Source organism: Scyliorhinus canicula, chromosome 21, assembly GCF_902713615.1.
Source record: "Scyliorhinus canicula chromosome 21, sScyCan1.1, whole genome shotgun sequence".
Taxonomy (NCBI): domain Eukaryota; kingdom Metazoa; phylum Chordata; class Chondrichthyes; order Carcharhiniformes; family Scyliorhinidae; genus Scyliorhinus; species Scyliorhinus canicula.
Genome location: NC_052166.1, coordinates 21,638,850 through 21,662,983, shown reverse-complemented (window position 1 = coordinate 21,662,983; position 24,134 = coordinate 21,638,850). Strand labels below are relative to the sequence as shown.

The 24,134-nt window shown below is 43.9% G+C and overlaps 1 protein-coding gene across 1 annotated transcript in view; it reads right to left on the bottom strand.

The window, feature by feature from the left end:
* Window positions 1-20,855, bottom strand: part of dph7 (diphthamide biosynthesis 7) — a 38,249-nt gene extending 17,394 nt beyond the window's left edge. Inside the window, exons 1-6 of the mRNA XM_038781871.1 lie at window positions 20,661-20,855; window positions 11,758-11,954; window positions 9,116-9,255; window positions 5,717-5,804; window positions 3,917-4,008; window positions 1,764-1,927 (exon numbers count right to left, since the gene is read on the bottom strand). Of these exons, the coding sequence (XP_038637799.1) occupies window positions 1,764-1,927; window positions 3,917-4,008; window positions 5,717-5,804; window positions 9,116-9,255; window positions 11,758-11,898 (625 nt within the window). The 5' untranslated portion in view covers window positions 11,899-11,954; window positions 20,661-20,855. The remainder of the gene's footprint in view (window positions 1-1,763; window positions 1,928-3,916; window positions 4,009-5,716; window positions 5,805-9,115; window positions 9,256-11,757; window positions 11,955-20,660) is intronic.
* Between the last annotated feature and the right edge of the window lie 3,279 nt (window positions 20,856-24,134).

The following is a 24,134-nucleotide window of genomic DNA, read 5'->3' as shown; positions in this document are numbered from 1 at the left end:
CTAATCCTTTCCTTGTTTCTTTACTTGCTTAAAACCGGTCACACATTTAACGTTTCCAGTTCTGATGAAAGGTCATCCACTTGAAACATTTGCTTACTTTGTCTCTCCACACATTGTCTGACCCATTGGGTTTCCAGCATTTTCTACTAGATTTCAGATTTCAGATTTCTGATTTCCAGCATCTGCAGTATTTTGTTTTTGTAAAATAGGAAAGAAATTCAATATTTCAGGTGGAACCTTTCATCATTGAAGGTATCCAGGTTCCCCACATTATCAGAATTGAGACCAGATATACTATATACTCGTTATGCAAGGTCCTTGGAGAGTTTCCTGCTCTACTATACACAAGATTGTCCTGACAGCGGATACCAGAGTCACTCATTCCATGTATCTGGCAATACAGCTGTACTGGCAGAGCCCTGAAGGAAGATTGCCTTTACAAGATAAATTATCTCTAACATTTCATTTAGCTAGCAATTACTTAATTTTAAAAGCTCAACTTCCACTATTCTTCAAGATTAAATTAGAGTTCCAATTCTTGTTGGTTCTATTTAGAATACTGGAGATAGCTCACCTGATGGATGAGTGTGTATATGTATAAACCAGTAGACCACACAAAGATGCTCAGTCAATGTCTGTTTTTTAGAGACCAACTCTTAGCTGCAGCACTAGCACTTGCAGCATCTGTTGTGTGTGGTGTGGCTGGTTTGTTGGTTCCCCGAATCTACATCCTGCCCCAGGCCATTTTCTTGGAGGCAGGATGACTGTAGGCAAGGCAACTCATCGACAAGTGGAAGGTAACCATCTTTGCTAGTTAAAAGCCTATCGTCAGAAGCAGATTTGAATTTTGCAGTTGGCCTCCTGGTCCCCAGAGGTGTCACAGAACAGTGTAGGTGCCTGTAGTTGGCTTCCCAGCATCAGAACAAGTAGGGGGCACCCCCTCTCTCACTTACCTGAAAAGGCAACCTGCTGCAGTTCTAAAGTGACCTCACACTGGCTGACCAGCTTTCAGAATCTACCTGCCGTCTTTAATTGGACACTTCATGGAAAATCACAGCCAGGTCAGCGTCGCCACACAGTGCATGCTTCTGAGCCCTATTTGACCATGATGCTGGGGTATTGAAGCCATGGGCAAAATCCTGCCTTTGATGTTTTTTTCTCTGTTCACTTGGAAATTTGCTGACATGAATTATCCAGATTTCCACATGATGAATGGTCACTTGGGCAAGATACTAGATGGCGGAATATACCTGTTTAACAGCATCTTCCGAATTATAGATCATAGAATTTACAGTGCAGGAAGAGGCCATTTGGCCCATCGAGTCTGCACCGGCCCTTCCAAAGAATACCCGACTCAAGCCCATGTAATACCCCATCCCCGTAACCTAGTAACCCCCACTTACCCTTTTTGGACACTAAGGGCAATTTAGCATGGCCAATCCACCTAACCCGCACGTTTGGACTGTGGGAGGAAACCGGAGCACCCGGAGGAAACCCACGCAGACACGGGGAGAACGTGCAGATTCCGCACAGACAGTGACCCAGCCGGGAATCGAACCTGGGACCCTGGAGCTGTGAAGCAACTGTGCTATCCACTATGCTACCGTGCTAATCAGCACGGATTAGAGGGGAGAAAACCAAAATAAGAGTTAGGGTAACAGACTTCTAATAGAGTAGAAACAGCCACAATTCACGCACCGATAAAGAGCACATTTGGCTTGTCTTTTGCCAGTCAGCTGCTCAGAAAGGTTTGACAAGGCTACCTGAATAAACAACGTCTGTGTTCCAGTAATTGAAAGCTGCAATCCAAGCCTCAAAGTCATGCGCCTTCCAGCGAGAGACCACCTCTAGTGCTGATCGACAACCGTCCACCGACAGAAGGCTCAGGCAGCCCTTTGAGTCACTACTAATGATCTTCAGTGGTTTCCTGCAGCAGAGAAGGAAAAAGACCATAACATTAGTACTGTTATATTTTACACAGAGGAAGATTCAGCTTCAAGACTAGAAAACATAAGAGACAATAAGAAAATACATTTCACTAAATATTAACAAAGTGACTCTGTGAATTGGCATGTTTAATGGGGATGGAATTCTAAAATGGAGAAACTGATCACAAAATCTACCCTAGAACCAAAGAAATACAACGCAGCAGAAAGAGGCCATTCAGCCGATCGTGTCTGTGCTGGCCAAAGGATATAAAAAAGAAACTAGCCGCACATTTTAATCCCACTTTCTAAAAATACTGATCTTTGGGTGAAATTTTCATGTTAATCAAGGTGATGGATGTCAATTCTGGGACGTGCAAAACTTTTTCTATTTATCAACACATATAATCAGATAGAGAGTAAAGATCAACTAGCTGCCAGAGTCACCTTCACCAAACTGGCAGCGTAGCTTATTGGTTGGCTTAAAAAGCTGGATCTGTGTACTTGAGAAAAAGAAGACTTGAGAGCAATTTGATCAACTTCTATAAAATAATGAATGGAATAGATTGTGGAAATTATAGAAGTTACACATGGGTGGAACTAGGTTGGATGTTAGGCAGTCCTTCTTTTCCCAGATAATAGTAGACCTGATGGAACAAGTTGCTAGTCAGTGCAGTGAATGCAGATTCAGGGTCTACCTTTAAAGGACATTGGGCCAAGTATGACCTGGAACAGAAATCACATCATAACAATAGGTAGGCACCAAGCAACACAAGTCATGGTCCTGGAGTAGGTGTAATGAGAATTGGAGTGTAGGTTTGGAGCTGAATTTTTCCATCCAGCCATAATTTTTATTCACCTCTCCCTGAAGGTTATATGGATCAAGGAGGGTAATGTTATGGGCCAGGGTTTAGAAAACTCCAAAGTATATCAAGGAGATCACCTGACCTACTACTGTTTATTTTGGTTACGATGAGCACAAGGGTCTGCCTTTCAGGTGTTATTCAACAGAGGCCTTAAGCACTTTTAATCAAAAATGTTTATGCTACAAATTTAGTGAGCATTTTTATTAACTACCAACAAAAATACCCACAGCTACAGTACTCTATGAATAACCCTTAATACATTTCCCCCTTAAGCTGTTCCAATTTAATAACAAGATCCCATAAACTAGAAAGGTGCGGCCCAGCACACAGCACTCAAGACCTGGTATTGACACATCAGGTTTGAATTCCTTCCAGAAAGCAATTATTTCTTTTCAAGTTATCAAGCAGTCTGCAAACAGCTTTTAAAAAACCTTCTTTTTCAACCTGTGCTGTACAAACCAGTTCAAACTCAAAGCGAAAGTAAAACTCAGAGCACAGCCAGGTCCCAACTCAAACCGAAAGTAAAAACCCAGAGCCACAGCCCAGCTCCACCACATAATGACATCACTGAAGCCATGTGATAAGACAAAAACATTTCTTAAAGGGACACTCCCATGACAGTAGGAACAGTCTTAATTATGAAACAGGTATCACAGCACTAGGAGACAGCAAGTCAACCAGTTATTTGTTCTCACCATTCAAAATTTTTCATACATTCTTATATGTCACCTCAGACCATTCTTGTATGCCTTCCAGTAGCCAGGTTTCATCATGTAATAGTAGAACCCTGAAATTAGTTTGTGTGTCAGCTCCAGGAGATTCATGGGGTAGGATGAAAGAGGCAACATGAAGAAAAGTTTTTTCTAATATAACAAAAATTTGTGAATGCATTAATTGATGGGCTGGTAGAAACCGATTCAATGCAAGCCTTCAAAAGGAAATTGGATAAATAAACAAAAGGAGAAACTGCAGGGCTATGGGGAACAAGAATAGAATTGGGACTAACTGGATTTCCCCATGAAAGAGGTGGCATAAACTCAATGGATCAAATAGTCTGCTTGTGCTGTAATATTAAATACAACAAAACTCACCAAAAGGAAAACAAATGCATGAATAAAGACTTACTGTTCTCTTCCAGTTGACCAATCCAGGGACAGAGCAAGGCAATCTGGGCCTATGCAAACACTGCACATTGGTTCTAAGGAGCAGCTGTTTTTCTACTGAAAGAAAAGATCATGATGAGCCACAAATAACTCAATTTTAACATTTACAGCTCCACTTGTCTTTTTCACCAATGTTCTCCCCTTCCCTGAAAGCATCAACTCATAATTGGGATACATGTTCGTGAGTGTCAGTATCATGTGCGCGGATCGATGGTAACTGCAGCTTTTCAGGGAGTATTACAGGCAAGTCCATTTCTATGCTTACCAAATATCCATAACCTTCACACATTTCAGTCAGGGAAGTAGATGGTGATTTGGAACAGAAACCAGGATTGCTTCGCCATCCCTATCTCTAACTCAGAAGTGTAAAGGCTAATTGGAACTGGAACTGCAATTCTTTAAAGCAGCACTGTATAAGCCATGTGCCCCCTGAAATTTTAGAAGTTCATCTCAATTATGTTACAAGAATGTCATGAAAGTGGGCACGTGAAAGGTTTGTGCAGTTACACCCAGCAATACATCCAGGTCTTGTTGCACATTCCATCTCACAATCTATAGCCATTCAAGTGATAACCTGCCTTCCTGTTTTTGCTACCAAAGTGGATAACCTCTCATTCATCCACTTAATACTGCATCTGCCATGCATTTGCCCACTCACTCAGCTTGTCCAATTCACACTCAAGCGTCTCTGCATCCTCCTCACAGCTCATCTCCCACCCAGCTTTATGCCATCTGCAAATTTGGAGGGATAACATTTAGTTCCCTCATCTAAATCATTAATAGATACTGTAAATAGCTGGGGTCCTCGCACTGATCCTGTACTACACCAATAGTCACTGCCTTCCACTTGGAAAAAGACCTGTTTATTCCTACTGTTTCCTGCCAACCAATTTTCTATCCATCCAAATATCCCTAATCCCATGTGCTTTAATTTTACACATTAATCTCTTATGTCGGACCTTTTCGAAAGCCTTCTAAAGTCCAAATAAACCACATCCATTGGCTCCCCCTCATCAAGTCTACCAGTTAGATCCTCAAAGAGTTCCAGTAGATATATCAAGCATGATTTCCTCTTGTAAAACGTTTGAAAGCAACAGCCTGATTAGTTACCCAGTCATTCTACATCCAGCTTTATTTGCCATTGTTCTCCCTCTAACGTTCTTCCATGATTTAACATGACATCAGATCAGCACCCGACCTGCTCTTTTCCACTGTTAAGAGAACCTGTAGAAACTGCCCAATCATGTATTCTCTTCCAACTATACATGTCCTATATGCAATGCCAACTCCAAAGTGACATTGATGTGACCTACAAATCTGCAGAATGAGCATCAAGTCGATATTTAAAAAGAACTATGCAGGACTAAAAGATTGAGCATCAACGAACAGCACATTAGTTACATGAAAATTCACCAATTCCGTTTGTGCATACTTTATTTTTGCACAAGAGCTTGAGGATACGACCATATTCCAGGCAGGATTTCATTATAAATTGCACATTTAGCTATTTCTCTATTCCGAATCACTGATAATGGTTTCACACTCCTGTTTTTTTCACAATTAGGAACAGTGCGTGAAGAACTGCAGACAAAAGCCACATCCCTATACTGATATTAGAACAAAAGTTCAACTCAGTTAAGTGTAATTTAAATGCATTGTGATGCAAATTGCAACATTACATGGACAGAATATAAAATATATACAGGTGATCAGCATCTCAAACGTTTTCTTAATAATCCAATAGAAAAATGAATCCACATACCTCACAATGTGTCAGATTACACAGCTCCAGATTTCCCTCAGCATTTGCGATGCCAAGTACAGGATGCCCTGCCACTGGTACATGACACCTGCAAATTAGTTTAGATTATACTCAAATATTTCACCAGAGAGAAAACCAGTCACTCAAAGTTAAGGTTAACCTAAATTCCAGGCATTAAGAATCATACATAGAAACATAGATAGAAAACAGAAGCAGGATGAGCCATTTGGCCCTTTGAGCCTGCTCCACTATTCATTATGATCCTGGCTGATCATCAAGTTCAATACCCTGATCCTGCCTTCCCCATATCCCTCAGTTCAAGAGCTATATCCAATTCCTTCTTCAAATTAACACATTATTTTAGCCTCAACTACTTCCTCGTGCTTCCTCAAATGATAGGTACACACGTCAAATATGCAGATCATAAAAAAACCCAGGTTAGGTCTGCAATCTATGCTGAGTTATCTACCTTTAGGACAGCAGTATAAATACTACAACTGAGCGGCATCATTGGGTTAAAGGTAGAGTCTTCCTCATCTGGTCAGAGTTCCTGCGCTGAGGCTACGAATTGGCTATTACAAATTTCATGTCTGCACAAGACAGTCCTTTCGTTCATACCACTGATCTTCACTGATCTCTATTGTAAGCCAATCCTTACCATCAGACTGGGGAGACTGAAGCCATTGTTTCCCTAGCTACCAACTCCACCCTTTACCCTGACAACTGTCAGTGACTCAACCAGGCGTAATCTTGGTGTCATTTGACTTAAAGATGAACTTGCAACTTCATATTCATGGCATCATTAAGATCGTCTATTTCCACATTTGTAACTATTCTTATTTGCCTCTGCCTCAGCTCATCTGCTGCTGAAACCCACATTCATGCTTTTGTTTCCTCTGACTTGACGATTGAAATAAATTCCTGGCTGGCCTCCCACATTTTACCCTTTGTGAACTTTAGATCATTCAAAACTCTGCTGTTTGTCTTTACTTGCACCATGTCTAGTTCGCCCTGTGCTCATTATTGCCTGACTGGGTGCCAATCTTTAAATTCTCATCATTTTTCAAATCCCTCCATGGCTTTCCTGCCATCTCCCTCTATATGAAAAATGAAATGAATGAAAAATGAAAATCGCTTATTGTCACGAGTAGACTTCAATTCACATTCCGGCGCCTGTTCGGGGAGGCTGTTATGGGAATTGAACCGTGCTGTTGGCCTGCCTTGGTCTGCTTTCAAAGCCAGCGATTTAGCCCTGTGCTAAACAGCATCTGACTTGGTATTCTCCCCGTCCCACAACCTTCCAAGATATATGCACTCAGAATTCTCAACTCCTGTGGATTCCCAATTTGTATTGCTCCACAATTGATGACCACACCTTCGGCTGCCCAGGCCCCGAGTAGGGAATTTCTCCTCGGTATTTGCACCGCTCCCTCTTCCTTCACAATGTTCCTTAAATCACCTCTCTGCCTGAAAAGCTCTGAAGAGGGGTCATATTGTGAAACATTAACTGTATCTCTCTCCACAGATACTGCCAGACTTGATGCGTTTTTCCAGCATTTTCTGCTTTTGTGCCCGAATATCTCCTTGTTTTTGGTGTCTTATTTACCTCCACAACACCATGAGACATTTATTATATCAAAGACATAAATATAAATTGTTGTTCCAGTTTATCTTTAATGCCCAACATCTAGTCATACAATGACAGGGCTCAGAGATCATAACAATGAAAGCCATTTGTTTGGTTAACTGGATACTACAATCTCATGTTGTCCCATATCTATTTCCCTAATTTTCCAAAAGGCAAGTGAACGGTTTAGTAAGAGGAGAACAGATTATAAAAGTGATTTAACTGTTCATTCGCTTATCTGCAAGTTAACATTTAGAGTGAATATTAGCCTGGTTTGTACCCATAACACAGAAGTTACTAAGTACATCACACTGCTGTTATGTGGTAAAATACACTTGTCTTACTGATAACTTCTGTGAGACAGATCAACATTAATCTTTCAGAGAAAATCCTCCCTCTAACCCGCACACCCTTCCCAGCTCTTACAGACTACCTCTCCAACCTTATTTAGCGGGAATAGAGAACCCAAACTTTGACTCTTTCCAGCATGTGTACACACATTTTGTCCAGTTGAGCTGCCAGTCAAACCAGCTATCACCTGCTCAGGTGTGAGCCTCCCTGTTAGTAAACCTTCCCTCCACTAAATAAAGCATTCAATAAACAACCACCATTTCCTCTGTGGAAAGTGTTAGAAAATGTAATCGTCTCAAACTACAGTACTGTGTCAAGCAAGAAAAATACAACGCTTTGATAGACGCCATGTGCCAAGAACCATTCTGCATTCCCAATGACTTTACTTCATGTAACTCCCACGAAGCTGACTCCAGTGCAGCAGTGAGGGAATGCTGCCCTCTGGAGGTGGCATTGAACTGAGGTCCCCATCTGCCTGCTTGAGTGGATGTAAAAGATTCCATGGCACTACTTCAAAAAGAGAGCAAGGAAGTTACACCAGCCCCCCCTCAAAAAAATGGTGTTTGTGGAAGTTTGCTGTGTATACGCTGGCTGCTGCATTTCCTACATTATAACAGTGACTACACTTCAAAAATTACTTCATTAGCTGTAATGCAAATTGATGCATTTATATAGAGTTTTGCACGACCACCAGATGCAAGTCTGTCCTTTTTTCTTTGATGAATTTCATTACTGTTCGCTAATAAAACCAAGCTCACTCCACCCATTTGGGGCAGCAGGGTAGCATGGTGGTTAGCATAAATGCTTCACAGCTCCAGGGTCCCAGGTTCGATTCCCGGCTGGGTCACTGTCTGTGTGGAGTCTGCACGTCCTCCCCCTGTGTGCGTGGGTTTCCTCCGGGTGCTCCGGTTTCCTCCCACAGTCCAAAGATGTGCGGGTTAGGTGGATTGGCCATGCTAAATTGCCCGTAGTGTCCTAATAAAAGTAAGGTTAAGGGGGGGGGGGTTGTTGGGTTACGGGTATAGGGTGGATACGTGGGTTTGAGTAGGGTGATCATGGCTCGGCACAACATTGAGGGCCGAAGGGCCTGTTCTGTGCTGTACTGTTCTATGTTCTATGTTCTATTCTATTTGTCTCAACCTCTCCAGAAAGCACTGATTAATTCTGGGCAATTCTTTTAATGTGCTGCCAACCAACTTGTATCTCATCCAACTCCCCATTCTTCAGAGACTGGGCAGTAAGAGCAAGCTGTTGGGCCACAGTGTGGGGTCTCATTGTTGAGCACCCAATTCTGTTGTAATCCATCACCCATACACCATCCTTCCAGCAAGAGTCACTGTGAGGCTGAGATTTGATCCTTTAACCTAGAATAATGGATCGCTCCATGTGACCCCCCCCCCACCCGCATCTCTATTGCTTACCATTTGAGATCTAATATTGCAGGCATTTCAATCCGCTGTACTTCTGTTAATGGAGAATAAAGCCGATCCTGATTGAAACAGTAGAGATAAAGACGGCCCTGTCTCACATGGGGCTCATTGATTTCAGAGTCTCCGGCACCCTAAAAAGTCAAAGTTAAAGCAAATAGTCAAAAACCCCAATGAGTCAAATACAAGATTGTTAAACAATACCAAATTCAAGACAGCTCTCCAATGTAAACCAGTGTTTTTGAGGGAGGTATTTGAACTCATGGCTGAGCCAATCCTTCCTTCAACAATCATCTCGATGGACACAATGCACTAGGTCGGTGGGCAACAATCAGGATAGTTGAAATCAAGTTGGTTTATTATTCTCCCCAGCTCAGGAATTATCCGGTCAACTGTGGTATTCCTCCTACTATCCTGCTGTGGTCGGAATTGAAACAAAAAATTTCCTAATCAATACCGATCAGTTCCCATTAGGGTAACTCCTGTTTTGGTTGATTAGAAACTTGTCATAATATACACCAGTGCAGACACACACTGATGGACATACAGTAGGACCAATCAACACGCATAACACCGCAGCCAATCACCAGTTAGAACACACTCACTATAAAGACAGAGGGCATCACTTTTCCTGCTCATTCGGGATGCAGCCTTTCAGAAGCACAAGAGCTTACAGCTGACAGCACAGATCCTCACCATGTTCTGAGTGATTTGACTGGTTAGGACACGCACAGGTCTTTAGTTAATCTAACATCGTGTAACCCATAGTAATAGTATGTTCAGCAGTTTATAGTTTAATAAAATAGTGTTGTACTATTTTAAGTGTTGGTGGCCTGTATGTGTTTCACGGATCCAGAGCACCCAACACATCAAAACTAGAGTCCACTCTTGTCTTAAAAAGTTACATCAGACTCAGTGAAAATTAAAGAGGGGCCTACTCTGCATCAACTGTGTTCCCTTCTAATGAATGAAGAACAAAGAAAATTACAGCACAGGAACAGGCCCTTCGGCCCTCCCAGCCTGCGCCGATCCAGATCCTTTATCTAAACCTGTTGCCTATTTTCCAGGGTTCTACTTCTCTCTGTTCCCCGGCCGTTCATATATCTGTTCAGATGCATCTTAAATGATGCTATCATGCCCACCTCTACCTCCTCCGCTGGCAAAGCATTCCAGGCAACCACCACCCTCTGCGTAAAAAACTTTCCACGCACATCTCCCTTAAACTTTCTCCCTCTCACCTTGAAATCGTGACCCCTTGTAATTGACACCCCATAGCTTGTTGCTATCCACCCTGTCCATACCTCTCAATTTTGTAGACCTCAATCAGGTCCCCCCTCAACCTCCGTCTTTCCAACAAAAACAATCCTAATCTACTCAACCTTTTTTCATAGCTAGCACCCTCCATACCAGGCAACATCCTGGTGAACCTCCTCTGCACCCTCTCTAAAGCATCCACATCCTTCTGGTAATGTGGCGACCAGAATTGCACACAGTATTCCAAATGTGGCCTAACCAAAGTCATACACAACTGTAACATGACCTGCCGACTCTTGTACTCAATACCCCGTCCGATGAAGGCAAGCATGCTGTATGCCTTCTCGACCACTCTATCGACCTGCGTTGCCACCTTCAGGGTCCAAATGTGAATAGATCCTATCCCTCAGTATCTTCTCCAACAGTTTGCCTACCACTGACGTCAAGCTCACAGGTCTATAATTCCCTGGATTATCCCTGCTACCCTTCTTAAACAAAGGGACAACATTAGCAATTCTCCAGTCCTCCGGGACCTCATCCGTGCTCAAGGATGCTGCAAAGATATCTGTTGAAGCCCCAGCTATTTCGTCCCTCGCTTCCCTCAGTAACCTGGGATAGATCCCATCCGGTCCTGGGGACTTGTCCACCTTAATGCCTTTTAGAATACCCAAAACCTCCCCCTCCTTCCTTAAGGCGACATAACCTAGAGTATTTAAACATCCATCTCTAGCTTCAACCTCCGTCATGTCCCTCTCCTTGGTGAATACCGATGCAAAGTACTCATTAAGAATCTCACTCATTTCCTCTGACTCCACGCATAAATTCCCTCTTTTGTCTTTGAGTGGGCCAATCCTTTCTCTAGTTACCCTTTGCTCCTTATATACGAATAAAAGGCTTTGGGATTTTCCTTAACCCTGTTAGCCAAAGATATTTCATGACCCCTTTTAGCCCTCTTTATTGCGCTTTTGAGATTTGTCCTATTTTCCAGATATTCCCTCAAAGCTTCATCAGTTTTGAGTCGCCTCGATCTTATGTATGCTTCCTTTTTCATCTTAGCAAGTCTCACAATTCCACCCGTCATCCATGGTTCCCTAATCTTGCCAGTTCTATCTCTCATTTTCACAGGGACATGTCTGTCCTGCACTCTAATCAACCTTTCCTTAAAAGACTCCCACATTTCAAATGTGGATTTACCCTTAAACAGCTGCTCCCAATCCACATTCCCGAGCTCCTGCCGAATTTTGTTATAGTTGGCCTTTCCCCAATTTAGCACTCTTCCTTTAGGACCACTCTCGTCTTTGTCCATGAGTATTCTAAAACTTACGGAATTGTGATCGCTATCCCCAAAGTAATCACCGACTGAAACTTCAATGGTACTGTACCTTCTCCTTGGGATCCTTTAGTTGGTAAGTACCACAAGTCAGTACATGATGCCATGTGTCGATGGGGCACCATTCTACAGCATCGGCACTATACTCTGTATCCACCACCTGCAGGGTTCGAGCTGTGCTTCGAGCCTCCATGTCACTCAATCACTCCTTCCAAGATCCAGTGTGATCATTCAGAAGAATTACAGCAACTGAAAGAAGAAAGTTGCCATTTAACTCCAATCTAGACAGGTAAAATCCATTAATACAGAAAAACATTCTAATTGTTTAGCAAAGCAGCTTTCTCAAATGTGAATGGCAAGTGTTACAAAAGGCATTATAATGCCGTTTCAAATAATCAAAATAATGAAAATACACATGTTAAATTTCTTTGTTCTTGCAAAAAGAAACGGTATGGAGATGCCCACACTCTGAATTCTTGTTAAACATGATGAGAGCTTTATCAAGGTGGTGATTTGCCAAAAACCTGTGCAAACAGTCTGCTGATGTCACATCACATGACACAGAACCAGCAAGAATGTACTCCCAAACTCCAACACCCCTCTCCTGTACTTCATTAGTGTGGAGATGCCGGCATTGGACTGGAGTGAGCACAGTAAGAAGTCTTACAACACCAGGTTAAAGTCCAACAGGTTTGTTTCAAACACTAGCTTTCGGAGTACTGCTCCTTCCTCAGGTGAATGAAGAGGTATGTTCCAGAAACATATATCTATAGAGAATGCGAGCATTAGCAGGTGATTAAGTCTTTACAGATCCAGAGATAGAGGTAACCCCAGGTTAAAGAGGTGTGAATCGTCTCAAGCCAGGACAGTTGGTCAGATTTCGCAAGCCCAGGCCAGATGGTGGGGGGTGAATGTAATGTGACATGAATCCCAGGCCGCACTCATGTGTACATACTCATGCGACTCGGCCAACGTTGTCTACCTCCTATGCTGCAGGAAAGGATGTCCCGAAGCGTAGTACATTGGCGACATCATGCAGACGCTGCGACAACGAATGAACGGACATCGTGCGACAATCACCAGACAGGAATGTTCCCTTCCAGTCGGAGAACACTTCAGCAGTCAAAGGCATTCTACCTCTGATCTCCGGGTAAGCGTTCTCCATGGAGGCCTTCAGGATGCGCGACAATGCAGAATCGCCAAGCAGAAACTTATAGCCAAGTTCCGCACACGTGTGCTGCCTCAACCGGGACCTGGGATTCATGTTGCATTACATTACATTGTAGAACATCTTGAGAACTGTCTGCAAACTTACCTTGTGCAGCAAGTAACTGATCAGTATGATGTCGCCAAACTCTTGTCATCCATCTGTATGGTGTATGATATCAGAACAGTCTTTGCTAGGATCATTGCTGGTGCCTATTTTTTCATGGTGATTCTTCGCTAGAACTCTTTCTCCCTGGTTGAATACTTGCTTTTTAAGAGATTTTCTCCATCCTAGCAATTTGTGTTTGTTGTTTGACAATCTCTGAAGTGTCAGGTGGAGTTAACAAATCAAACGGTTTGTAGTTTCCTCTTGAACAGCATTAGGAATATATTCTCGCAATATCCCCTGGTGTTTCAACACTTTGATAGAATGCTTTGATGATTGCATAAAGCACTTAGCCAATCCATTCATTGCTGGATGACATGGAGACTTTTCTAGTCCTCAAACTCCTACAAAGTGATGTGGCGATGTATGCGTTGGACTGGGGTGAGCACAGTAAGAAGTCTTACAACACCAGGTTAAAAAGCAACAGGGCAGCATGGTAGCATAGTGGTTAGCACAATTGCTTCACAGCTCCAGGGTCCCAGGTTCGATTCCCGGCTTGGTTCACTGTCTGTGCAGAGTCTGCACGTTCTCCCAGTGTGTACGTGGGTTTCCTCCAGGTGTTCCGGTTTCCTCCCACAGTCCAAAGATGTGGTTAGGTAAATTGCCCTTAGTGTCCAAAATTGCCCTTAATGCTGGGTAGGATTACTGGGTTATGGGGATAGAGTGGAGATGTGGGCTTGGGTAGGGTGCCCTTTCCAAGAGCCGGTGCAGACTCGATGGGCCAAATGGTCTCCTTCTGCACTGTAAATTCTATGATTCTAGGTTTGTTTCAAATCACTAGCTTTCGGAGCACTGCTCCTTCCTCAGGTGAACCTGAGCTAGTGATTGGAAACAAACCTGTTGGTCTTTAACATGGTGTTGTAAGACTTCTTTCTGAGTTCATCGTTAGAATTTGTGTTCTTATGTAGCTCCAGGCATGATTTCCATTTACAACTCCAATTCGGAAGAAGGAAATCTGTAATTGTATCGTTGGACACGTTTTCAGAGTTCGCGTGGATTTAACTCCGCATCTACCAGTGTGCTCTTAAGAAATGTTACCAACATTGATGGGACCCGGAGAGTAACTGTGCTTTCTCTTCTTCTCAGATAATCTTGGTGCGCTTGCAGAGAGTGACCTTCCTGGCATTTCACAACTATCTGGGCCTGACCAAGGAGCTGTTCAATTCGGTGTGTAGTAAAAACGGGAAAGATAAATGACCCCTTGCCCACTCAGCCTTAATATGCAAATCAGTTAGAGAAATTTTGCTAATATGCTGTTTTGGGATACTGATATCTAGCTAGCATGATTACATTTACTGCCATATTAAAAGTTAGAGTTATAGCATTGAATTGTTGCCTGGTGACTCTTATCGCAGCTTGAGGAGGGTGGGCTATTATCACTGATTGTTGACTCATAGTTGGGATTAGAGAAAACAAACTAGACAACCAGAGCTAAGGTTTTGTTTTTAATTATGTCATCAGACAATCGCCAGGCAGGAATGTTCCCTTCCAGTCGGGGAACACTTCAGCAGTCAAGAGCATTCAGCCCCCGATCTTCGGGTAAGTGTTCTCCAAGGCAGCCTTCATGATGCGCGACAGAATCGCCGAGCAGAAACTTAAAGCCAAGTTCCACACACGAGTACCGCCTCAACCGGGACCTTGGATTCATGTCGCATTACATTCACCCCCCACCATCTGGCCTGGGTTTGTGAAATCCTACCAACTGGCGTGTCTTGAGACAATTCACACCTCTTTAACCTGGGATTACCCCTCTCTCTGGATCTGTAAAAACTTAATTACCTGGAAATGCTCGCATTCAAAGGATTGCCTGCATCTTTGACTTTGTCTATATATGTGTTTCTGGAACCTACCTCTTCATTCACCTGAGGAAGGAGCAGTGCTCCGAAAGCTAGTGTTTGAAACAAACATGTTGGACTTTAACCTGGTGTTGTAAGACTTCTTACAGTCCTTCAAATTGAACTGCTTACTATTATCACTGACAATCTGCTCCAGTGTTCTAAATCTTGCAAATATGTAGTCTAGATTTTCAATGGTCTGCTCAGTCAGTCGTCGTTGACTTCATTATCACAAATTCTGACCATTGAGTGCAAGTCCACAATCACGAAGAACATGTGTCCCTCCAGTGGATCAGCATAACCAATGTGTATTCTCTGCCATGGCTGAGTAGTCCATTCCCACAGATGTAATGGAGGACTGTTGCTTAATTTTGCACAAGATTGGCATTGTCCAACTTTCTCTTCAATTTGAGCATCTAATCCTGGCCACTAATGTTCTAATTCCTTCATCCTCACGATACCAGGATGGCCATCATGCAGTTGGTGAAGGACTCTATTACGCAAGCACGGAAGAATAACCACACAGATTCCCCACAATAGAACTCTATTCTACAATTTCAACTCAAGTCTTCATGTGATGTAGGGTCCAAGGTCTGGACTTTTCCTATGAATGACTGACAGCATTCCTTTCTGGAGCAGATCCATCACCTTCCCCATCACTGGATCAGTTCTTGTATAATCTTTGAACTGGAGATGAACATAGAACATTACAGCGCAGTACAGGCCCTTCGGCCCTCAATGTTGCGCCGACCTGTGAAACCACTCTAAAGCCCATCAACATTATCATCCACATGTCTATCCAATGACCATTTGAATGCCCTTAGTGTTGGCGAGTCTACTACTGTTGCAGGCAGGGCATTCTACGCCCTTACTACTCTCCGAGTAAAGAACCTACCTCTTGACATCTGTCCTATATCTATCTCCCCTCAATTTAAAGCTATGTCCCCTCGTGCTAGACATCACCATCCGAGGAAAAAGGCTCTCACTGTCCACCCTATCTAATCCTCTGATCATCTTGTATGCCTCAATTAAGTCACCTCTTAACCTTCTTCTCTCTAACGAAAACAGCCTCAAGTCCCTCAGCCTTTCCTCATAAGATCTTCCCTCCATACCAGGCAACATTCTGGTAAATCTCCTCTGCACCCTTTCCAATGCTTCCACATCTTTCCTATAATGCGGCGACCAGAATTGCACGCAATACTCCAAATGCGGCCGCACCAGAGTTTTGTACAGCTGCATCATGACCTCATGGCTCCGAAACTCAATCCCTCTACCAATAAAAGCTAACACACCATACGCCTTCTTAACAACCCTCTCAACCTGGGTGGCAACTCTCAGGGATCTATGTACATGGACACCGATATCTCTCTGCTCATCCACACTGCCAAGAATCTTACCATTAGCCCAGTACTCTATCTTCCTGTTATTCCTTCCAAAATGAATCACCTCACACTTTTCTGCATTAAACTCCATTTGCCACCTCAGCCCAGCTCTGCAGCTTATCTATGTCCCTCTGTAACTTATAACATCCTTCCGCAATGTCCACAACTCCACTGACTTTAGTGTCATCTGCAAATTTACTCACAGGTACGCTATCCACGAGTGGCAAATGCAAAATATTGACAAAATGTTCTTCTGGGTCATGCTCGACTTGTACCAGCATCAACATTTTCATGCTGCTCGGGCTTGCGGTAGTGGACAGTGTGTGCTGACAATATCAAATGACCATCTTTGCAATCTACTAGCTGCCAAAGATGGTAAACCTTTTTTTGGACCAAAGATTGTTATCAAGGGTCGATGGTCTGTCAATGAGGCTGATAAAGGTTATGGTGCAACCTTCTTACACCAAAATCTTATGCTCAAAAGCCTTTTTTTCCTGGATGAGCACAAATCATTTCTGTGCTAGTAAGAGTGTGTGAAGCAAATGGTATTGATTGTTCCTCTCCTCAAGGCATAATGTGTGAAACAGCTGCATAAACGCCATAGGGCGAGGCATCGCAAGCTAATTGTAACTTCAGCTTGCGATTATAGTGAACCAACAGCTCTGACCTCTCTAAACTTGATGTGGAGATGCCGGCGTTGGACAGGAGTGGGCACAGTAAGAAGTCTTACAATACAAGGTTAAAATCCAACAGGTCACTAGCTTTTGGAGCGTAGCTCCTTCATCAGGTGAGTGAAGAGGTAGGTTACACAAACACATATATAGACAAAACCAATGATGCAAGATGATACATTGAATGCGGGTCTGCAGGTAATTAAATCTTTACAGGTCCAGATGGTGCAACTGGAGATGCACCTTCTGGACCTGTAAAGATTTAATTACCTGCCTCTTTGCTCACCTGATGAAGGATCTACGCTCCGAAAGCTAGTGATTCCAAATTAACCTATTGGATTTTAGCCTGGTCTTCTTACTGTCCTCTAAACTTCTTTCAATTCATTGCATTTTCGCATTCTTCTGATCAGTGCATTGTCTGTTTGACACATAGCAAAGTATGTAAATGCTGCAATCGTGTTGCTTAATTCAACACAAATTGACCATATTAATCCATCAATCTGAAAAACTACTTTATTGTGTCACATTTTGAGGATGTGGTGCTTCTCAGAACCAGGTTCTTTTGTAAACCATCTCTGTCGATGATATGGCCAAGGTAATTTATGGATGACTTGAAAAAGTTACAACTTTGCCTTCTTAACTCTCAGGATGTGCATCAGTAACCACTTGAACCAGTGATGCATATGTCACCTAAATAACATTGCACTCCATTCAACCCACTTAGAATATGAACCGTAGACCATTGAAAAAGAGCAGGCGCAGATGTTATTCCAAAAGGAAGTCTTCTGTAACGAAAGAGAACTTTGTGCCTTACGACGGTGGGTAGTGGCTGCAATTCAGCAGCTACATTCAACTGCAGATGTGCCTTTTAAAATAAATTTTACTGAATTTCTGTCCTCCAGAACATCCAGCAAACAAGTCTTCAATCAGCGGTAGTGGATAATTATCTACGCACAAAACTGGGTCAATAGTATTTTTTAATTTCCACAAATTCTCAGAGCCATCCCGTTACGATTGGTGTCACCAAATCACTTGTAGCAATACGTTCAATGACTCCTGTCCTGACTAATCTTTCTAGCTCTTCTTCAGCTTTAGGTTTGATGGCATATGGTCTGATTCTAGCTTTGAGTTGTAGCTCAACTCCAGTTATAAAGCCAAACACTTTCTCACACTACTTCAGAAGTTGTTGCAAGTTCACTAATTGATTGACTGTTTCCCAGTTAAGTCTAATCTTAGCCAACCTGCTCTGCCAAATAGAGAAGGAAAGTTTCCATGGACAATGTGAAGAAGCAACTTCGCTGTCTGCCCATTTGCTTCTACTTTCACTATAATGCATGCTTTTAATGGCACAACCTCTTCAGTGTACATTCTTAGGATCACATTTTTAAAGGTTTTAAAGGTAGATGCTTCAGCTTTTGATGATAAATTGTTTCAAATATGAGTGCCACTGCTGCACCCGTACCCCTTTCCACTTTAATTTCATGACTGTAAAGTTTTGGACATGCCCAAAAATGTTGATGACCACCGAGCATAGGGAAAACACCAAACTTAAGCTCTTGCTTTTTGAGTGATATTGAGCTTCATCCACTAATTTATAGACACTACGAGATTGTTCACTTGTGTTGTTCTTCTTGGTGTAGAAGTAGTTTTCAGATCCCAGCCCACTTTGGCAATATAGGGGTGCTGGGGGTCGGAGAATCGCCCGTGGCTGCCGAAAATCCCGCCCCCGCCATGTCCAGAATTCTCCCACCCGCAAAACGTCGGCGTGCTGCCAATCCCGCCGCCCGCCTCGGAGAATGGCGGGGGCCGGCGGGAGGCTAAGGATTTCTGTGCTGCCGTTATTCTCCGGCCCAGATGGGCCGAAGTCCCACCGTTGAGAGGCCTCTCCCGCCGCCGTGGTTTGAACCACCTCTGTGCCGGCAGGATCGGCGGCGCAAGCGGGCCCCCGGGGTCCTGGGGGGGCGCGGGGCGATCGACCCCGGGGGTGCCCCCACGGTGACCAGGCCCGCAATCGCGGCCCACCGATCGGCCGGTGGGCCAGTACCGTGGGGGCACTCTTTTTCTTCCGCCGCCGCCACGGCCTCCACCATGGCGGAGGTGGAAGAGAATCCCCCAGCTGACGCACCGGCGCATGCGCGAACCGGCAAAGGCCTTTCGGCCAGCCCCGGTGCCAGGCGTCACCGTTGTTGCCGGTTTTGCCGCCAGTCGGTGTGGTGCCAACCGCTCCGGCGCGGTCCTAGCCCCTCAATGTGAGGGCTTGGCCCCAAAAGGTGCAGAGAATTCCGCACCTTTGGGGAGGCCCAACGCCGGAGTGGATGGCGCCACTCCGCTACGCCGGGACCCCCCGGCCCGCCGGGTAGGGGAGAATTTCGCCCATGGTCTTTCTTGCCACAGTCTTTACATATATTCGATTTATTCCAGCATTTTCCTGCTGAGTATCTAACCTGTGTACAACAGCGATATAGTTGCACCTTCGCAACCTTGTTCCTTGAGGTATCCATTCACTCCAGCCCCCCATCTGCGAAGCTTCACTCGTTGCAAACTCTACAGACGTGGCAACTTCCAAAGCAGCTTTTGGAGTTAAATGACTTACAATAAGCAGCTTCCTCAGAATAGCTTCACTGCATAATCCACAACCCAACTTGTCTCGAAGAGTATTCAAGTGTGACACCAAATTCACAATATCTCGCTAATTGTCTTAAAGAAGCTGTAAACCAAAATGGTTTCACCTTCTTCCTGGCTCTGGCGGTGGAATCAGAATCAATAACAGTTTAGGAGAGAAATGTCCCTCCAAGATTTTCATTCATTCGCTGAAGGACTAGTCTCTGGGTTTTGCTGGATGAACAGGATTTTTAAAAAATATATATTTACAGTACCCAATTCTTTTTATCCCCCAATTCAGGGGCTGATTTAGCTCACTGGGCTAAATCGCTGGCTTTTAAAGCAGACCAAGCAGGCCAGCAGCACGGTTCGATTCCCGTATCAGCCTCCCCGAACAGGCGCCGGAATGTGACGACTAGGGGCTTTTCACAGTAACTTCATTGAAGCCTACTCGTGACAATAAGCGATTTTCATTTCATTTAAGGGGCAATTTGGCGTGGCCAATCCGTCGACCCCGATATCTTTGGGTTGTGGTGGTGAGACCCACGCAGATACGGGGAGAATGTACAAACTCCACACGGACAGAAACCCAGGGCCAGGATTGAACCCAGTTCCTCAACGCCGTGATGCAGCAGTGCTAACAACTGCGTCAGCGTGCTGCCCGATGAACAGGATTCTGTAGCAGCATAAACATATTACAGCCAAAAAAGCCGGGAAATGTTTTGACCTTTAGGTCCTCCGGTGTCTGATTGCTTATTAAAAACAATTGGAATCTTTCTTCATAGGAATTCCATGTTTCATAATCTTCATCAAACACATCCAAGGCGGTCATTTTTCCAGCCATTTCTTTGGATCCCAGCTCCTAGAATCTACACTTCCTCCCTTCCGACTGCGTTGGAAAGTAGGACACAAACAATCCCTTGAACAAGCAACTAGAAAATCTTCCCTTTTATGCCTGAGTATTTCGACTTTTCTACCAAGTAGTGGCACGAGCAGAGTCGGCAAACTTTGAAACTCTGGTGTGCGCTGCCTGCAGCCCAGAACCCAGTCACTTCGATGCCAAGTCTTCCCTGACTGTCGGTTTTCTTACTCACAGTTGCTGTCGAAGATTTCTGTCAAACCTTCGCATTGCAGGGGTGCTTTGCCCGATGTCTGTGTGCACATGCCCGAACCAGAGAATGTTCCATTGCTCCCGATGCCATCCCACAATAAGTTGACAAAAATGTTCTTTCCAGCGATTTTTCTGCCTCAATCCTTATTGCCAGTTTCTCTTCTGTTACATTTCTTTGCTGCTGCAAAGAGAAACGGTATAGAAGTGCCCATACTCTGGTTCTTGTAAAACACGATGAGAGGTTTATTAAAGCTGTTGTTGATACAATCAAAGTCCGTGCAAACACTCTGCTGACATCACTACACATCACGTGACACAGAACCAACAAGAATGCTATCCCACATACATAGCAACATATTTTACAAACCACCCAATTATATACGTGTATATATTTTTTTTTATTGAGCAAAGTATAGCACAGAAACAGACTATTCAGTTCAACTATGTTCCACATGAGTCACATTCTCCAACCCTCTTCACCCTGACCCAATCAGTGTAACCTTCTATCCCTTTCTCCCTAATAAAATTTATGTCTATAAATCTAAGCTTTGCTGCTTAGGTAATATGCAAACCAATCTGAAATTTATGAATCTGAACATTTGCAAATAACTGTTCTGAATACTGCTACATTATTTGATGGATAAATGCCAACATCAGCAGGTTTAAAATTTTATGCATAGTTCCCTCCACTCCCCCACAAAGATCCACATTATGAATCAGGAAGCCGCAACGAACAGAAACTGAGGAACCCCTGACAAAAATTGAATGTTAAATATGAAAATCCCAATTATAATTTTGTCTTTAAACTTAGAGTACCCAATTCAGTTTCCTCCCCCCCCCCCCCCAATTAAGGGGCAATTTAGCGTGGCTAATCCACCTAACCTGCACATCTTTGGGTTGCGGGTGTGAGACCCAAGGAGACACAGGGAGAATGTGCAAAGTCCACACGGACAGTGACCCAGGGCCAGGATCGAACATGGGTCCTCAGCGCCGTGAGACAGCAGGGCTAATCACTGAGCCACCGTGCTGCCCTAGAAAATCCAAATTAAATGTAGTATTTCATCTGTAATATTTTGTGCTGAAAATTAGCACTGACGAAAAGAAACCTTCCTATTTCAGAAACCCCATATCGGCATCAAGAGCTCGGGTCAGACAAGGAGCATTGTTAGGAGAGTAAATCTCCCTCTATTATGCTTCAACAAAGTGCTTTTTCCAATTACGGGGCAATTTAGCATGGGCAATCCACCTACCCTGCACATGTTTAGGTTGTGGGGGTGAGACCCACGCAGATGGGGAGAATGTGCAAACTCTACACAGCCACGACCCAGGACTGGGATCAAACCGGCGTCCTTGGCGCCTTGAGGCAGCGGTGCTAACCACTGCACCATCTTGCCACCCCTCTAAAGGAGGTAACTAACATTACCTCCCTTTTTGAATAGTGGGGTTGAGAGAAAACCGGGAACTATAGACCAGTGAACCTAACATCGCTAGTGGGGAAGTTGATAGAGTCCATTATCAAGGATTTCATAGCACAGCATTTGGACAGCAGTAGTATAATCAGACAAAGTCAGCATGGATTTACGAAAAGGAAATCATGCTCGACAAATCTACTGGAATTCTTTGAAGATATAACTAGTAGAGTTGACCATATGGATGTGGTTTATTTAGACTTTCAACAAGGTTTCAAATAGAAGATTACTATGTAAAGTTAAAGCGCATGGGGTTGTGGGTAGTGTCTGGAGATGGATAGAAAAGTGGTTAGCAACCAGGTAACAAAAAGTCCGAATAAGTGGGTTGTTTTACAATTGCCAGTCAGTGACTAGTGGGGTGTCACAGGGATCTGTGCTAGGACCCCAACTGTTCACATTATATATTAATGATTTGGACGAGGGAACTAAATGTAGTTTCTCCAAATTTGCAGATCATACAAAGTTGGGTGGGAGGGTGAACTGTGAGGAGGATGCAGAGATGCTTTAGTGGGATTTGGGATAATAATAATCTTTATTAGTGTCACGACATGTAGGCTTACATTAACACTGCAATTAAGTTACTGTGAAAATCTCCGAGACGCCACACTATGGTGGCTGTTCGGGTACACCGAGGGAGAATTCAGAATGTCTTTCGGGACTTGTGGGAGGAAACCGGAGCATCCAGAGGAAACCCATGCAGACACTGGGAGAACATGCAGACTCTGCACAGTGACCCAAGCCCAGAGTCGAACCCGGGTCCCTGACACTGTGAAGCAACAGTGCTAAACCTGTACGACTTCCTGCGGTTAGAGAAGATAAAGTATGAGTTAAAGGGCTCTTCAGGGGGAATTTGAGGAAAGGTGGGGGATTTTTGTGACTACGTTTGAGGAGCTGTTCGTCGTGGGGAGAGGGGGGGGGGTGAAAAAGGGGGAAAATCTGCACAGACTGTATAGTTTTTTTTAAAATATTTTTTATTCTCCTTTTTCACATTTTTTCCCCAAATTTACACCCAACAATAATCAGTAACGAATGTAATGTCAATCCCCATATCAATAACACAATCCCATCCTCCCACCAAACCCCCAAACATTAGCCCGCATGTTAACATAAACAAATGACAAAAAGGAATCAGGAATCACCCATAGTCCCTCTCTCCCCAACCCTCCCAGCCTCCATTCCCCCCCCCGCCGTAATGTTCGATGTGATCCAATTCTCGAAAGTGCATAATGAATGACGTCCATGAATTGTCAAACCACTCCATCCTTCCGCTCAGTTCAAATTTGACCTTTTCAAGCATCAAACATTCCAGCAGGTTCCCCCGCCACGCCAGGGCACGGTGGATTGCGCCCCCCCCCCCCGGCAACGTTCACACACATCTTCTACCCTCTCAAGAGCCGGCTCATCCTCGCTCTTGTAAGGTGCGCTCTATACAGCACCTTCAGCTGTATCAGGTACAGACTGTATAGATGATTTTTGGGAAGTATGTTTCCCAGGATGTTTATTTGCTGTTACCTATTTTGATGCATGTTTGTAATAAAATCCAATTATATATGAAAAAAAGACATAGGAGCAGAATTAGTCCACTCATCCCATCGGGTCTGCTTCATTCAATCATGGCTGATATCTTTCTCATCCCCGTGCCCATAACCCCTGATCCCTTTTTTAACAAGAACCTATCGATCTCTGTCTTAAAGACGCTCAGTGATTTGGCCTCCACAGCCTTCTGCGGCATAGAGTTCCACAGATTCACCACCCTTTGACTGAAGAAATTCCTCCTCAATTCTGTTTTAAAGGATCGTCCCTTCAGTCTGAGGTTATGCCCTCTGGTTCTAGTTTTTCCTACCAGCGGAAACATCCTCTCCACATCCACTCTAGCCTCGCAGTATCCTGCAAGTTTCACTAAGGTCCCTCCTCATACTCCTAAACTCCAACAGACCCAGATTCCTCAATCGCTCCTCAAATGACAAGCTCTTCATTCCAGGGATCAT